At 44.7% G+C, this 18,385-nt stretch overlaps 2 protein-coding genes across 9 annotated transcripts in view; one reads left to right on the top strand and one right to left on the bottom strand.

The window, feature by feature from the left end:
- Positions 1-18,385, top strand: part of PDE6A (phosphodiesterase 6A) — a 128,958-nt gene that overhangs the window by 39,676 nt on the left and 70,897 nt on the right. For 5 of the 7 annotated variants that reach the window (XM_069592414.1, XM_069592416.1, XM_069592417.1 and 2 more), the window contains exon 1: positions 6,837-7,972. The exons of the other annotated variants lie outside the window; for them this stretch is intronic. In XM_069592414.1, the coding sequence (XP_069448515.1) occupies positions 7,499-7,972 (474 nt within the window). In that variant the 5' untranslated portion in view covers positions 6,837-7,498. Of the gene's footprint in view, positions 1-6,836; positions 7,973-18,385 lie in introns of those variants that run through there. 7 annotated transcript variants of the gene reach the window in all.
- SLC26A2 (solute carrier family 26 member 2) overlaps positions 1-18,385 on the bottom strand; it is a 110,494-nt gene that overhangs the window by 27,654 nt on the left and 64,455 nt on the right. The window lies entirely within an intron of this gene.

The raw sequence follows: 18,385 nt of genomic DNA, 5'->3' as shown, positions 1-18,385 counted from the left end.
AAATATGTTAAATTATGGTACAGCCACCCAGTGGAACTCTGTGAGACCATTAAAAGTCATGTGGTAATGGAATATTTAATGGCACAGAAAGATGTTTACATACATTTAAACAAAATATCTAGGGACTTCCCTGGTGGTCTAGTGGTTAAGACTCCACACCTCCAGTGTAAGGAGCAGGGGTTTGATCCCTAGTTGGGGAACTAAGATCCCACATGTTCTGTGGTGCAGCCCAAAAAGTCTTAAACTACCTTTATGGGCTTCCCTGGTGGCTCAGATGGTAAAGAATCTGCCTGCAATGCAGGAGATCTGGGTTTGATCCCTGGGTCAGGAAGATCCCCTGCAGAAGGGAATGGCAACCCACTCCAGTATCCTTGCCTGGAGAATCCCATGGGCAGCAGAGCCTGATGGGCTACAGTCCATAGGGCCACAAAGAGTCAAACATGACTGAATGACTAACATACACTTTTTATTGAGAACTAGCCACAAAGAAAGTTTTATACATACACTGCCACTAAGCCTCACCACAGTTCTATAAAATAAGAATCATTATTGCAATTTGCAATCACAATTGGCAAATGAGAAAATTGAGACCAGAGTTTAGGAAATTGTTTGATCCCTGTTTAGGGAACTAGATCCCACAGGCCTCAGCTAAGAGCTCACATACAGCAACTGAAGATCCCAGCACAGACAAATAAATAAAAATTAATATTAAAAAAAGAAGAGAAAATAAAAATGATGTAAAGGTTAAAATGCACCTAAGGAGAACATTTTTCATGGCTCATCCATCACCCAGGTTAGATCCTCAAAGTAAAACAAAGAGAACTTCACAGACTAGCCACGCTCTGGAGGCAGACTCAACAGGAAACCCATGTAGCTGAATAAAGGCATTACGTCAACATCAGGAGGCAGGACAGTGCGGAACTGACATCAACTCTAGGTCAAGAAAAAGAACAAATGAAATATGGCAGACAGCCAAGATTAAGTATAAAATGAGGGTGTGTTTGTGTGTGTTCGGTCACTCAGTCGTGTCTGACTCTTTGTGACCCCATGGACAGTAGCCCACCAGGCTCCTCTGTCCGTGGAATTTTCCAGGCAGGAATACTGGAGCAAGCTGCCATTTTCAGCTCCAGGGGATCTGCCTGACCCAGGAATAGAACCCAAGTCTCCTGCACTGGCAAGTGGATTCTTTACCATTGTGACGCCTGGGAAGCCATAAAATGAGGATGGAGCCCGACAAAATGAGGCTGGAGGCCATTCCAGCAGTTTCAAGGTGGGGCCGGGAAAACCCTTCCCTTCTATGGCTTCACAGCGGTGGTGCGGTTTGGCAAGCCAGAGGTGAAAGTCCTCCAATCAGGAAATGGAGGCTAAATCAACATTTAATGCCAGCGAAAGGTCCTGAAGGGGGGCACTCAACGCCCAGTGACGTAAATTACCCAGGCTGACGGCACTGTTTCTCAGGCCCTGTCTCCCAGTCAACCAGTGTGTCTTCCACACCTTTTTCTTGCTTCTGTACCCACTTCCTTCCCTCCAGTCTCTCAATCCTCATTCTAGGCCAGTTCCTCATTCCTCTGGGAAAATCGCAAATCAACTATACCCCAATAAAATTTATTTTTAAAATATTTGCAACCACTTCCTTACCAATAACAGGAATCATCTTCCTATTTAAATGCTGATATTCGAATCCTCTGCCTTGTCCTGGGCTTACCTACTTTCGATGACAAGGACTTGACTATCTTTAAGGTTAATCTTTGATAGTTCTGATAACTAATATTGGTTGGATGACTACTATTAAACTGAACAGTCTGAAACTGCTGTCCCTGGAGGACAAAAATAGTCAAAGAGGAGCAATTTTATATGGTTCAATTTAACATGCACTGGGTACATAGCTGCGCATTACACAATATATTGTTTCATCTCCACAACCACCATGTAAAAGAATTCTAATTTTACAGCTAGCCAAAGTGAGGTCCAGGGATATTGAATAATTTACACACCACCTCTTAAGCACTATGGGTATTGCTTTTTTTTTCCCCTCACTGCAAGGCTTGGGCTATCTTAGTTCCACAACCAGGGATCAAACCTAGGGCCCTGGCAGTAAGTGCTAAGTCCTAACCACTGAACCACCAGGGAATTCCTTGGTGTTGCCTAATTATAATAACTTTTGTCTCTGACCTACTGGCTTGTCTGGCTCTCTGGTTCCTCACTGAACAAGCTGGCACACTCCACTCCCAATAATCTTTCAGAGCCTCTTCCTAGTTGAACATCCTTAGTTCCCTCATCATTGCTATTAACACAAGCGATGAACAGTGGGGGCCTGTGGACACCATTTCACACAACACTAGGATTTGTGATGGCCACTGACATACAACACAACCCATTCCCATTCTAGCAGGTCCTGAATTTCAGGCTCCTCTTCTTTCCAAAAGGTGCTTCACAAAACACCTTTCCACACATACCTCTCCTTCACCCAGTTGATTCCTTGCTGTGCCCTGTTTCTTTCCTTTATTCCTCCCTCTTTACCTCCTAACTCAGTGTCTTAAAACCACCTGTGGACCCAGCAGTTCCACTCCTGTGTATATACCTAAGAGAACCAAAAACACATGTCCACGCAAAGACTTGCATAGCTAAAAAGTGAGAACAACCTACATGTCCACCAACTAATAAATGGGAAAGTGAAATGTAGTATCTATATCCATCATAATGGAACATTATTCAGTCAAAAAAAAGAATGAAGCTCTGTTACATGCTGCAGTATGGATGAACCTTGAAAATATTATGCTAAATGAGAATGGTCACGTTGCAGGAAGGGGGACCCCTTCCAGGGCCCAAAACTGGGCTCTTGTCTAACACTCGGAAATGAATTGTCAGAGGAGACGTGCTGACAAAGCAAGAGACTTTATTGGGAAAGGGCACCCGGGTGGAGAGCAGTAGGGTAAGGGCACCCAGGAGAACAGCTCTGCCGCGTGGCTCGAAGTCTCGGGTTTTACGGTGATGGGATTAATTTCTGGGTGGTCTTTGGCCAGTCATTCTAATTCAGTCTTTCCTGGTGGTGCACGCATCGCTCAGCCAAGATGGATGCTAGCAAGAGGGATTCTGGGAAGTGGATGGACACCCAATGTCTCCTTTTGACCTTTCCTGAACTCTTCCGGTTGGTGGTGGCTTATTAGTTCTGTATTCCTTATCAGGATCTCCTGTCATAAAACAACGCATGCCAATGGTTACTATGGTGCCTGGCCAGGGTGGGCGGTTTCAATCACTGTGCTTTCCCTAACAGTCAGACACAAAGGCCACACACATATCGTAGAATTCTATTTATATGAAATGTCCAGAACAGATAAATCCATAGAGAAGGTAGATTAGTAGTTACCGGAGGATAAGAAAATAGATTAGTGGGGGCACAACATATGAAATACACTAAAAACCACAGAATTATACCCTTTAAAAAGATGTTTTTATGTAATGTGAATTTTATCTCAATAAACACAAATTTTAAAATCACCTATGATTTGAATCACCTAAATTTTCAAAGCTTTTCAATTTTCTTTTCAGTGAAATATAGATCTTGGGGTAGAGATTATGTTAAATAAATAGTTCCAGCTTTTCTTCCAGGAGGATCCTTTGGCAAGGCTTGTGGTCAGAAACAGACAGGTCAACCATCTGGTCAGTCTTCCCTCACTCCAGCCCGTTCAGAGTCCTGGAACCAGGAGTGCTAGAGATGATGTTATTCAACTCTTCTGTTTTGTTCTTAGGAAAATCAACAGAGCCTTGAGAGAAGACAGAACCTTTCCAAGGTCATAGAATGAGTCAGTGGCATTGTTGGGTCTACAGTCCTGTTTTCTCCTTTCCAGTAGAACATGTTCGTGTTTAGACTGGACAGAAAGCATTCTCTCCTATGCGTACTGGTAGCCCCTGTTTCCAATGAAAGAAGCTTCAAATTTCCTTCACTGACATCTGAACTGGTAGGCCCATTGAACAGGCTTATAGGAGGTGACCTGATGCAAATACTAGCTTATCCCTACCTAGCCAACAATTAGCACTAAAATTTGTTAGCAGGTTTGACTGTCTCATTCTGGCATATTGAAAAATGAGGTAAAAATAGATTTCTTGCAAAAGAGTTGCTTATATTCCCAGCCAGAACTAAGCCTGGTGGGCATATGACAGGAAAGGACCTGGCTGGGCTGTTTTAGAGACTTTTTTAAATGGGTAAAGCTTTACTCCTATCCTCAAAGACTTTGAGTTTGATGAGAGTACAAATGTATAGAAATGACACAGACTAGATTGTAGAAAGTCCTATTGACATGGAAGCAAACCAATAGTTTGGAGTTCAAAGTAGAAAAAGTCTAACTGCAGCATAAAGAATCCATGGTGGGAACAGCATTTGGACTGGGTGGTATGGGACAGGTCAAGGGCTCAGCAAGAATCAAGAGGCAAAGTCAGAGAGAATGAAAAACACTAGGGTGGAGCTTAGAGGATGTGTAGAGAAACTGCGCAAAATAAAATAAGAAGGAATATTGGGGTCAAATTTCGGAGTGCTATTTATGTCAGGATTAAGAAAGATTGCTCAATTTTTTGAGGGGCTCAGGGGTAAGAACAGCCTCACACACTCTGATAGAGCCTCTTAGAGCAAATTTTGCATTATGTATTCAAACCCTTAGATAGCTGCAAGCTCTTTGGGCCTGGGGTTTCACTTCTAGATATTTCCACTAAGAAATGTAAGTGTTCATTACAGCATAATTTATACTACTAGAAAATTAGAAACAGCACAGCAGTGGAGCAGTTGTTCTCAGTAGGAATAATTTGATCTCAGGGGACATTTGGAAATGTCTGGAAATGTTTTTTATTTCCACAACTTAAAGGGGAGGAAGTGCTACTGGCATCTAGTGGGTAGAGGCCAGGAATGTTGCTAAACATCTTTATAGTATACAGGACAGCTTCCCACAACAAAGAATTACTGAGCCCAAAATGTCAAGGTTGAGAATATATATATAGATATAGATAGGTATGGAAAGGTTTAAAAATATACAGAGAATATTGGCGATGATAATATCTGGAATTATGTTTTATTTCAATTTTTTCCTTTGTGACTTCCTGAACTTTCTAAATTTTAATCAAGAATATATAGGACTTTGTGGGACTTCCCTGGTGGTCCAATAGTTAGTTAGGAATCTGTCTTTCAACGCAGCGGATGAGGGTTCAATCCCTGGTTGGGGAACTAAGATTCCAGATGCTGCAGGACAACTAAGCCCACATGCCACTACTAGAGTAAAGCCCATACACCTCAGGGAAGACCCGGTGCAGCCAAAAAAAGAAATACAGGACTTTGTGTTAGTCAAGAGTAATATAATTCAGTTTGAGTCCAGGGGACGAAGGTTTAAGTCCTGGTCTGAGTCCAAGAATCAGGAGTGCCAACATCTACGGGCAGGAGAAGATATATGTCCCCACTCAAGCAGAGGGCCGATTCACCCTCCCCTCACCTTTTTTTTTTTTTTTTCCTATTCAATCTCCTGATGGATTGGGGAATGCTCACCTGTGCTGGGGAGGGTAAAATTCATTACTTTGTCTACTGACTCAACTAATCTCTTCTGAAACACCCTTAATGACAAACCCAGAAGTAATGTTTTACTAGCTACCTGGGCTTCCTTTAGCCCAACTAACACATAAAATGAACCACCACGAACATCATTTAAAAACAACATTACTGAGCATCAAGGATTATGCAAAGCCTCAGGAATCAGTCCTGACAGGTGCCTGCCCTCACTGGAGCGAGCTCACAGTAAAGAGAAGACACAGAGTAGACAAACATAGAACAAGGAGACACGTTTTATTAGTAATAAAGGAAATAAATGGATGATATGACAGGCAGGAATTGGGGAGAGAGTGATTGGGGCTCCTTGAGATAAGACAGTTAAGGGTGACTAGCATGAGCTGAGACCTTGAGGCTGAGGAGCTGGTGAGCCAGGGATTCACATTCTAGACAGAGGGCTCACGTTAGTTATGGTGGATGTGTTTGGAAAAGTTATTGCGAGGTCCACCAGACCAAGGGTCATCTGTATACACAGTGTTGAATAGGCACAGTATCCTGGGAATTAATTACACTCTACAATAAAGGGAGTGATCTATTAATACTTTCCATTAAAGTTCACTTACACAGTTCAAAGTGCCAACCACAGTCTATGATCCTACATTCCACAGTATTTACAACACAGGTGTGCCAGGCTCTCATATATATATATCCATAGTCACTACAGTATATTTCATCCAGAAAGAATGCTCTCCTCTCTTCCTGCCCTGGTGGGTTCGGAGAGACAACCTAATGAGGATTCTGGTATTTTGAGCCTCACCGGAGCTGATAAAATCCACACTATTGTGTGCGTTTCTGACTGACAACCCAAGAAGATACTGACTGAAGCCAGCAAAAGCACCCTAAAATGCCAAAACAAAGATCACGGACTGGAGGACAATAGAAAGTTAAGCCTCTACGGAAAGGACAGAAACAAAAATGTTAGCTAAAGGTTACCTCTGAATGGCAGGGTTATGGGTCATTTTAAGGGTCTTCTGTGTGTATTTTCTGCAGTAAACATGTGTATTGTAATAGAAAAAAAACTCTGAAAGGTGTTATTTTTATAAAGTGAAAAGTGAAAGTCACTCAGTCGTGTCCGACTCTTTGCGACCCCATGGACTATACAGTCCATGGAATTCTCCAGGCCAGAATACTGGAGTGGGTAGCCTTTCCCTTCTCCAGGGGATCTTCCCAACCCAGGGATCAAACCCAGGTCCCCCTCATTGCAGGTGGATTCTTTCCCAGCTGAGCCACCAGGGAAGCCCTGTTTTCATAAAGGTCCTTCAAATTCAGAGATGTATTGTGGAGATTTGGCCCATAATGTACACACGGGAAGCAGGTTCAGCGGTGAGCATGCAGAGGGAAGCCGTGTGTTAGGGAGACCCTGGGGACGGGGTGAAGAAGAGTGGGGTGAGGGGCCAGGGGCAGGAGGTGAATGCCCAGTTCCTCTCAGCTCTAGCCATTTCTGCCACAGAGAAACTGGATATGGAGTTGTTAGATCTTCTGATTCTCTGAGAGAAGCTAAACAAACCTGTTAAACAGTAAACATGGGCTTTCATGTCAAATGTAGAAGAAAAATACCATAGAGGGCAAAGAAAGCATCTTTATAACAGTATATGTCTTGTGTTACCAGTTTGCAGCCTCTGTTTTTGGTGTTTTCTTTTACTTTATCTCAATGCCAGCTCTGTGCCAAATTTTCTTCTCCTATTAGCGGACCAAGGTGAAAAGAGAACTCTCACCTCTCCCATCTGGGGCCCAGGAGCATCCGGAACACCCTGATCCTCATAATCCTTGTTCTGGGGAAATATTAATGATTTAATCTCCCAAGCTCACTCATTCTGCTCTGCAGCCACACCAACGAGGTTCACAGACAAGACTCAGAGAAGTCTAGGCCAGCCTCAGCCCCATCCACAGAAATAGACAGTGCAATTCCCAGCCATGGGCGAGGTGACGGCAGAGGAAGTAGAGAAGTTTCTGGACTCGAATGTCAGCTTTGCCAAACAGTACTACAACCTGCGCTACCGGGCCAAGGTCATCTCAGACCTGCTGGGACCCAGGGAGGCGGCCGTGGACTTCAGCAACTACCACCCGCTGAGCAGCGTGGAAGAGAGTGAAATTATCTTCGACCTCCTGCGGGACTTTCAGGACAATCTGCAGGCTGAGAAGTGCATCTTCAACGTCATGAAGAAGCTGTGCTTCCTGCTGCAGGCTGACCGCATGAGCCTATTCATGTACAGGGCCCGGAACGGCATCGCGGAGCTGGCCACCCGGCTCTTCAACGTCCACAAGGATGCTGTGCTCGAGGAGTGCCTGGTGGCACCTGACTCGGAGATCGTCTTCCCCCTGGACATGGGAGTGGTGGGCCATGTTGCGCTCTCTAAAAAGATCGTCAACGTCCCCAACACAGAGGAGGTATCCTCTTCCCCATGGGAGTCGGGGACAGGGAGGCATTATTCCACGGGGTTTGGAGGGGAGGGTATATGGGACGGAGAGCTGTCAGCCACCAAGACTGGGCTGGTGACCATTCGGCACTTTTCTTTTTTTACTTGTCTATTTTTTTTTAATTAATTTATTTTTCGCTGCTCTGGGTCTTCGTTGCTCTGTGAGGGCTCTCTCCAGTTGCTGTGAGTGAGGGGATACTCTTCCTTGTGGCGTGTGGTGGCTTCTCTTGTTGGCGGAGCTTGGGCTGTAGGTCCTCGGGCTCAGTAGTTGTGGCGCACAGGCTTAGTTGCCCTGTGGCATGTGGGATCCTCCTGGACCAGGGCTGGAACCTGTGTCCCCTGCATTGCCAGGCAGATTCTTAACCACTAGATCACCAGGGAAGTCTCTCTATTTGTTTATTGATCACTTTTTATTTTTTAAAGAAAAATCAGAAGAGTTTAAAATACAGTACCAAGAACTGTATATTGTTTATTCCAGTTCATCAACTGTTTACCCCTTACCCAGCTTCCCTGGTGGCTCAGCTGGGAAACAATCCACCTGCAACATGGGAGACCTGGGTTCAATTCCTGGGTTGGGAAGATCCCCTGGAGAAGGGAATGACTACCCATGCCAGTATTCTGGCCTGGAGAATTCCATGGACTGTATAGTCCATGGGGTCTCAAAGAGTTGGACACGACTGAGCAACTTTCACTTACACCTTACCACATTTGCTTTATGTCTCTATTTTTTCTGAGCCATTTGGGAGACAAACACAGACAACGCATCCTTTTAACCCCAGGAATTTTTCTGTGTGTTTTCAGAACAAGGACATTTCTTACATAGCCAAAGTACAATGATCAAACTCAGGAAATGTGACAGTGGTTACAATACTATTATCTAATGAACAGTCCATATTCAGTTATTTGCAAATCGTCTCAATGATGCCCATTTAGCACTGTCTCTTTAGTTTCCAATCTGAAACAGTTTCTCAATCTATCTTTGTTTTCCATGACACTGGTGTTTTTGAAGGATACAGGCCAACTTGTTCTGCAGAAATGTCCCTCCATTTGGGCTTGTCTGATGTGCCTTCACATTTAGATTCAGGCTATGCATTTCTGGCAGGACAATCACAGAGGTGATGTTATTTGTACTTTGTGCCTTGCGTCGGGAGACATAGGCTGGCAGTCATTACGGAAATGCTAAGTTGACCACTTGGTTAAGCACTTGGCCCTGTCTTCTAAGAGGTTAGGGTTCTGTGGGATTCTCCTGGCAGCTCTGACAAAGACTTCTTTGATCACCTACAGCAAATCATCTAATGCAGTTCTCCCCATAACTATCTGCCAGAGTCCACTCCTACTCATCCTTCAGATCTTAGCTTAAAGTTCACTTCCTCAGGGAGACCCTCTCAGATCCTTCTGTAAGTTTCCTCCCTAAAACCATTTACCACAGTAAGCCCTGGAGGCCAGGGACCATGCCTGCCTTATCGTCCAGTTTATACCAAATGTTTGTCCACTTTATAGCAAAGGTTTGGCACAAAGCAGATTCTCAACAAACACTTAGCAAAAAGACTCACTCTCCAGTAATTTTGCAATGATCCCTTTAACACCTGTCTCACCCCAATATTTGCCCTATGCTGTCAAGGCCAATGTGGGTCTCATTTATTGCTGCACTGGCCTAAGCAGGAGCCTATGTTCAGTCATTCCCAAGATCCAGCCTGGACATTTTGTGACTTTGTGTTCCCCTTACCTCTGACCTAATTTCAGATTAAAGGTCTTAAAATTAAAAGTTGGGGAGGTATGGGGCTTCAGAGATCATCTCATCCAGCTGACTTGTTTAATGGATGAGAAGTCTGGAGTCAGAAGATCTTGAGAAGCGGCTTGCCCAAAGTCACCAAGGCATCAGAGCAGAGCTTCCTGGACTTCACATGCACAGATGTAAGAATTCCAATGGATCATCTTTTTGACTTGGGTTCCTTTTTTGAAAAAAATTAATTAATTCATTATTTGGCTGCACCAGGTCTTAGTGATGGCATGAAGGATCCTCTAGTTATGGCATCGGAAAATCTTTAGTTGGGGCTGGCAAACTCTTAGCTGCAGCACATGGGATTTAGTTTCCTGACCAGGGATCGCACCCTGGCCCCTTGCACTGGGAGGGCTGAGTCTTAGCTACTAGACCACTAGAAAGTCCCTTGAGTTACTTGGCATAGACTTGGGCCTTTGTGGAACCTGGTTTTCTTTGAAGTATGCTGGGCTAGATCTCCTATGGGGTTCCTCTCTCCTTGGCCTTCCTAGAGTAAGGGTAATTCTGCACCCAGGGAACTTTCCTGAAGACTCATTCGACTGGATTGGAGTCTGTTCTCCCTTCAACTCTCTCTAGACTTCAACTGTAGCCAACATGGGTTGTCACAGTCTTACAACTGATTATCCCTGTTTTACAGATGATGAAATTAAAATCTTTTCTTAGTCGCACAGAAAATGGAGAGCAGGGATTTGAATTCAGGCACTCTGACTGGTGCCACACCCTTCACTGCTCTGCTGTTCTCTACTTCCTCCTGGCCTATAAAATGAATGCATTAAACTAAGTGCAGTCTTTTCAAATTACATGGCAGAAAATTGAGAAGTTAAGCTTTGAGGTCAGATCTGGGTGTGAATCAAGACTCCCTTTCTAATAACATGGCCTTGGCAAACTCTTTAGCTTGTTTGGGCTCACTTCCTAATTTGTAAAATAGAGGGAGAAAACCTAGCTTCTTTAAGTGTTGTTGTAGGATAAAATGAGATAATTCTTCCTCCTGTAGCAAAGTTCTTAGCGCATAGTTTAGGCTCTTACTGACAGCTTCTCCTCCTTGTTAATATCACTGCTACTTTGTTGTTGCTGTTAAGGAATTTATTCTATGGAATAGATGATGGACCAGGGCTGTGTGGGGCTTGGAGAGGAATCCAGTCTTGCCTTTCTGGAGCTTTCAGTTTAGATTCTGTTTGTGGGAAAGACAGAACAGAAGTGCTGAAAGCTTCTGTGGACCCTGGTGTTAAGGGACTGAGGATTTAAGTAGACTCTCTGATCCTAAAATATCCCTAAGAGTTTGCTGAGCCCCTGCACTAAAGGACAGCCTGCTGTTTCTTTGTCAGCCCCAAAGTTCACCCTGGACAGGATGGCTGTGTTCTCAGGAAGCTTTCGGGCCAGGCAGCCCCCTTGGTGTGTGCCTCAGGCCTGGAGTGATGTCAGTTCAGGTCAGCAAGCCTGGGTCCTTCAGTTGTACATATCTTCCTCCTTGAGATATCATACTTTATTGGGGTCTGTGGACAGACACTGGGACCTGGATGGAGAAGAAGCAGGGATGTGGCGTAGATTGGGGGATGGGTGGTCCCTGAACCACTAATAAGTGATACTGTTAGCCGTTAGCACACTTCCCGTCAGCCCCCACCAAAACCTGAAAGTGGTTGTAATTACTGCATTGAAAAATGTGAAACCATGAATGGGGTTTCCCATGGTTGTAATGTGGCTCCCATGCTCTGACACATTCTTACTTATCCTTGGGACCCTCGCGGGGGCAACTTGTCATTAGGGCTGCCAGATATAATGTAAGCTGCCCAGTTGAATTTGAATCTTAGATAAACAAAGAGTACTTTTTTTTTTTTTTTTTGGCTGAGCTGCACAGCATGTGGGATCTTAGTTCCCCAAGCAGGGATTGAATCCATGCCTCCTGTGATGAAGTGTGAGTATTAAGCACTGGACACCATGGAAGCCCCAGAGAACTAGTTTAGTATGTGTTTTGTGCTAATAACTGTTAAACTGTCAGTAATCAATGCTGTGACTGGACAAGCCCATATGGTTCTTACGATGAATGCAAGATACCCTTTAGCACTAGTGATCAGGAAACTTTGAAAAAACAAAGGCTTATTACTTATAAGACCTAGAAATTACATTGCCTACCTGGGGCCGCACAAGGAGGTCTCAGGTTAGAGAGGGAGAGAGTGGGCTCTGGCCTAGGACTTTCAATGAGGGTTGAGGGTTTCACAGGTTTACTCTTTATAGCGAATTTAAAACATAAGAACAGAAATTGAAATCTTGGTAAGAGAAAATAGAAAGCAAAAAGTGGCTCCAAATGATCAGTTATCAAAATCAACCAAGATCTTTAAAACAAAGGAGCCTCAGTGTGAGGAGTTGGCATGGCTCTTTATCTAGTGTGTGGCTGACAGTGTGTCTATTTGAGATAGCCAGACAGCTATCTTTGAGATGGATGTCAGCAATCAAAGCGTAAGTCATACACTTACATTACAAAAATGAAAACAACTACCAAGAGTGTCCAGCTCACACTATAGTATACCCTATGCAATACATGATATACTAAAAAACCGTTTACCTGAAATTCAAATTTAATTAATCCTGTGTTTATTTGCTAAATCTGGCAACCCTACTTGACATTGAGTATATGTCTGTGTATTTATTCTTTACCCTTTCTCCTTGGGAAAGCCCACAAAGCTTGTCTGTTCCCGCATATCTTATTCACCACTACTGGTCACCAGACCTAGCCCAGGGCCTGGGACAGAGTGGTTTCTCATTATAGTTTATTGAGTGCATTAATAAGTGATGGCCCTTTCCCAGGGGGCTGTGATATTGTGATTTATAAAAAGAAATATTTATTTGATCTTTGTCCTGGTTCCTGACACAGAACTGACCCTTGTAATTTCCTGAGTGATAGAACCATCTGACACAGAGCTCCTAAATCCCTTGGAGTTTCCTGGGTGGTAGGTGGTCTTTTGTTCTAATGAGAGGACTCTTGGTAGACTCTTGGATGGGGACCAGAAAGATCAAGCCTTGATTAGATACTTGAAACCTTCAGCCCATCCCCTATTCTCTTAAGAGGGTTTCCCAGGTGGCCCTAGTAGTAAAGAACTTGCCTGCCAATGCAGGAGGACATAAGAGATGCAGGTTCAATCTCCTGGAGGAGGGCATGGCAATCCACTCCAGTACTGTTGCCTGGAGAATCCCATGGACAGAGGAGCCTGGCAGGCTATGGTCCATAGGGTTGCAAAGAGTCGGACATGACTGAAGAGACTTAGTATACACGCACCAGTGCGAGAGACTCAGGTTTGATCCCTGGGTCGGCAAGATCCCCTGGAGAAGGAAATGGCAACCTACTCCAGTATTCTTGCCTGGGAAATCCCATGGATAGAGGAGCCTGGAAGGCTACAGTCCAGGGGGTTGCAAAAGAGTTGGACAAGACTTAGCAACTAAACAACAACATTCTCGTAAGAGGGGAGAGGGGCTGGAAATGGGGTTAATAATTGATTATGCCTTTGTGATTAAACTGTCATAAAAAACCTCAAAAGTACAGGGTTCAGAGAGCTTCTCGGCTGGTGAATACATGCATGTGCTGGGAGGGTAGTGTACACCCCAACTCCAGGGGACAGAATCTTTGGCACACAGGACCTTTCTGGATCTCACCTTATATATCTCTTTATCTGACAGTTCATCGGTACACTTATTCTAAGACTGTAAATGTAAACACTTTCCTGAGTTCTATGAGCTTTTCTGGCAAGTAATCAAACCCAAGGAGTGAGTCACTGGAACCTCGATTTACAGTCAGTTAGCAGAAGTACAGATGGCAACCTATGACTTGGCATTGGCATCGGAAGCAGGGGCAGTCTTCAGGGACTGAACCCTTCAGTTGTACGTTCCTGTTCTCCAGGTAAACAGTGTCAGAACTGAACTGAATTGTTGGATACCCAGCTAGTGTCAGAGAACAGGTCAGTGTGGGGGAAAAAACATCTACATATCTGGTTTGCAAAGTGTTGTGAATATGGTAGTTTTGTGAGAGTAAAGGAAAACAGTGAGTTTCTTCCAGACAGTGACAATCCCATTTCTGAAGACTGAAGCTGAAAGCACTGTCATCTCCAGAGGCTCTTACACTGGTTGTCCTGCTCTCCTTCCTGCCCTATGACACCTGGAACCCAGCATGCCAGGCCAGAAAGAAACCTCAGAAAGGACCTGGTCTGACACAGTGATTTTACTGAAGAGGAAACTGAGGCTTGGAGAGGTTTCAACTACTCACAGGCTCATGAAGCCACTCAGAGAACAAGTCACTACCTCCTGGGGCCCCAGGATACCATCAATTCTCTGGGGGCTTTCTTCACATTATGGCTTGAATTGTGAATTCATGCTTTACATGATGTCCCCACTGTACAGTGATAACCCACTGAGGACAATCTCACCTTTCTTACTGGTCTTGGCAGACCCAGTGCCTCTCACAGAGCCAGTGCTCAGTAAATATAAGTGGATGAATGACTCAATCCATCAATGAGCCGATCAGTGTATCAGTGAATGAATGAATGAATACAGAGGCGGTGCCATTTATGAGCAGGAGGATTGTCTATAAAACAGGGAAGGAGAGAGTTCTAAGTGATAGGGAAGATGTGAGAGTTAATGAATTGTCTGGCTCTGGGCCCAGTACATCATTGAAAGTGAAAGTCATTCAATAAATAGATTTCATCATGGCACACACTGGAGCTTGGCACAGAGGATATTTGAAAAGAGAAACTGGGTTTCCATGAATGAGAAGCAGTCTTGAATTACATTGGAATAAAATCAAAGCTCTTCCAGTGGCCTCCAGGGCCCTGTCACATAAGGCCTCTGCCCACCTTTCTGAGGGGCTTCCCTGGTGGCTCAGATGGTAAAGAATCTGCCTTCAATGTGGGAGACCTGAGTTTGATCCCTGAGTTGGGAAGATCCCCTGGAGAAGGAAATGGTTACCCGCTCCAGTATTCTTGCCTGGAGAATCCCTTGGACAAAGGAGCCTGGCTGGCTACAGCCCATAGAATCACAAAGAGTCAGACACGACTGAAGCAGCTTAGCATGCACATAGGCACGCAAGCCACCTCTCTGACTTCCTTGCCAACCAGTCTCCCTCACTAAGTAGGCCTTCTTCCTGTTTCTCAGATCAGTCAGTTCATTGCCCCCTGCTCCTTGGTGTCCTCCGTGCCCTCTGCTTGGAATACACTACTGTCTGGCTGGCTCTTCTGAGCCTTCACTCTCTGCATTACCTCTTAGAGAAGCCTCCCTACCCTCCAGGACTGACCAGAGCAGCATCAACCTACCCCCGCTTCCATCACTTTCTATAGCGTCATCCAGTTTCTCTTCTTCAAAGCAGTTGTTTACTTGCTTTTTGTCTGTCCACCCCATTTGAGTGGAAGCTTTACTAGGGAAAGATATTCACCTGTCTTATTCACTGCCTAAACTTCCTCAGTTCAGTTCAGTTCAGTCGCGTCCGACTCTTTGCGACCCCATGAATCGCAGCACACCAGGCCTCCCTGTCCATCACCAACTCCCAGAGTTCACTCAGACTCACATCCATTGAGTCAGTGATGCCAACCAGCCATCTCATCCTCTGTCGTCCCCTTCTCCTCCCGTCCCCAATCCCTCCCAGCATCAGAGTCTTTTCCAATGAGTCAACTCTTTGCATGAGGTGGCCAAAGTACTAGCATACATTAAAGGCTTTCTGTTAATGCCAACTGAATGAATGATGACTTGGGCTTTCTTCCGCTCGACTTCTGATTCCTAGGCTTTAAAACAGATAGGTTAGCGACTTCCCTGGTGGTCTAACGGTTAAGACTGTGTTCCCAATGCAGGGGGCCCACGTTCAATCCTTGATCAGGGAACTAGATCCTACATGCTGCAGCTAAAAGTTCGAATGCCACCGCTAAAGGAAAAGATCCCTCATGCAGCAACTAAGACCAGGCACAGCCAAATAAAAAATAAATAAACAAAATAGTTTTAGCAGTTGGCCTTTAAGGTCCCTCCGCCACTGATAAGTTGAGGTTCTATGACACAGCTGAGAACACTGTATATGCTGAAAATATAAGGATGCCAATGATTATACAGACACCAGCCAATTGGCAGCTGTGCTATTTGTGAGAAAGTTCTAGGGCTGAGAACTCAGTGGGAGAAAAGGTACTTGTGGCTTTAGTAACATTTGCCTCAGATGCAGGTAAGCCCCAAGTACTGCTTTCCTTGACAGAAGTGAATACTGAAAGACTGAACTGACTTGATGAAATGAATCTGGGCATGTCTCACTCAGGCTTGTATTCATCAGTTGTCCTTAGAGAGTGACATGGAAAACCCTTACGGTTAATACCTCTTTAGAGATTTTGCTTAATCCTCCAACACTAATTCAAGTTGAGCATTACAGGCTTCTCTTAATTCCTTTACCCTTCACCTGGTTCAAGACAGCTTCATCGACACCAGGGCCTGTTTATTTAATCCCATTCCAACTGGAAGAATCCACAGATGCACAACTTCTGCATTGTGGGAAAGTCCTAGTTCTAGCACAGCTCTGTGAACTGGCTCTGCAAAATACATTTCCTTCTCAGAACAGCATGAACTGTACGCAACTCGGCTGGCTTATGTTCCCAGCAACGCTGACTGTTGGGAAGCCTCACAGTGTGACCAAGAAACAGGAAGGTGGATTCTTTTGGATTTAAGACAACAATTCAGGCTCTGTCCCCACTTTCTGACCACCCAGACTGTACCGCCCTATACCGGCCTCCAAGTTTGCCTTCGGGGTGGGGTGTAGGAGGTGTGTGCTCTTCTGCACTCCGACTGCTTTGAGCCAACCTGTGTTAATTCTGTTAATTCTGTGTGATTCATCTGTGTGCTGGCCTGAATTTTAGTCTTCCCTCTGTCCCCGGTGCTTAGCATAATGCCTGACACAGAGTGGGGCTTCTGTTGAGATTTGTGGAACGGGGATAGCCATTGGATTGGCTGTGTGGTGCTAGAACTCGATCGCAGAAAAAGCTGAAAGTGGACCTCCCTGGTGGTGCAGCGGATAAAAACCTGCCTGTGAATGCAGGGGGTACAGGTTCAGGCCTGCTCTGTAAAGAGTCCACATGTCTCAGAGCAATTAAGCCTGTGAGCCAGAGCCACTGAGCCCAGACTCTAAAGCTCACGAACCACAACTCCCGAGACCGTGTGCTGTAACTGTTGAAGCCTGAATGCTTACAGCCTGTGCTTCATAAGAGAGACCACCACAATGAGGAGCCTATGAACCACAATGAAGAGTAACCCTGACTCGCCCCAACTAGAGAAAGCCTGCATGCAGCAATGGAGACCCACTGCAGCCAATAAATGAATAAATAAAAGCTGGAAGTAACAAATTCTTTGGTTCAAAGTCCCAGACCCAGGTCTACCCTTATCCAGGCTTCCCTGAAATAAAGCTTCCCTGGATGAAGCAGCAGAGCTGAGGGCAGTTTCTCAAATCACATACACACACAAGTAATAAGTAATGTTAATCTTGAGTTTCAGTTTCCCCCTTTGTAAGATGAACTGCTAATGGTCCCATTTCTGGGGTTATTGGGAAGAATACAGTGAGCTGATGCAGGCAAAGCGCCACACACGACACCTGCTAGCAAATGCGACGATGATACTCACTAAGGTCTCTTCCTCACTCAAGTTTCTGATTTACACTTAACTGTCATCAAAGGAAGAGAGCCTTCTCAAAATCTTCCTCCACAGACAAAGCCAACCCTCCACCTCCATCCTTGGGTCCCTCCAGTGCATTGCTCATGTCTCCATAACCCTTTGTAAGCTGTATTTCAGAGTTTCTTCTACTGGATTTTGGAGGCTTCCAGGGCAGAAATTATCTCTAATTGCCTTGTCCCTGATGAAGGGGAGTAGATGGAACTGGCTTCATTCTTTTGTCAACAAGAGAATGGGGAGCTTCTTTACCCCACCTCTGCAGCAAACTGTGGAAAATTCTTAAAGAGATGGGAATACCAGACCACCTTACCTGTCTCTCGGGAAACCTCTAGCAGGTCAAAAAGCAACAGTTAGAACCGGAAATGGAACAACAGACTCGTTCCAAATTGGGAAAGGAGTACATCAAGGCTGTATATTGTCACCCTGCTTATTCAACTTCTATGCAGAGTACATCATGAGAAACGCTGGGCTGAATGAAGCACAAGCTGGAATCAAGATTGCCAGGAGAAATATCAGTAACCTCAGATATGCACATGACACCACCCTTATGGCAGAAAGCAAAGAGGAACTAAAGAGCCTCTTGATGAAAGTGAAAGAGGAGAGTGAGGCTTAAAACTCAACATTCAAAAAATGATAATCATGGAATCTGGTCCCACCACATCACGGCAAATAGATGGGGAAACAATGGAAACAGTGAGACTTTATTTTCCTGGGCTCCAAAATCACTGCAAATGGAGACTGTAGCCATGAGATTAAAACATGCTTGCTCCTTGGAAGAAAAGCTAAGACCAACTTAGATAGCATATTAAAAAGCAGAGACATTACTTTGCTGACAAAGGTCCATCTAGTCAAATCTATGGTTTTTCCAGTAGTCATGTATGGATGGAGAAGGCAATGGAACCCCACTCCAGTACTCTTGCCTGGAAAATCTCA

Source organism: Ovis canadensis, chromosome 5 (assembly GCF_042477335.2).
Source record: "Ovis canadensis isolate MfBH-ARS-UI-01 breed Bighorn chromosome 5, ARS-UI_OviCan_v2, whole genome shotgun sequence".
In the NCBI taxonomy this organism is placed as follows: Eukaryota; Metazoa; Chordata; class Mammalia; order Artiodactyla; family Bovidae; genus Ovis; species Ovis canadensis.
This window is presented reverse-complemented; position numbering and strand designations above follow the sequence as displayed.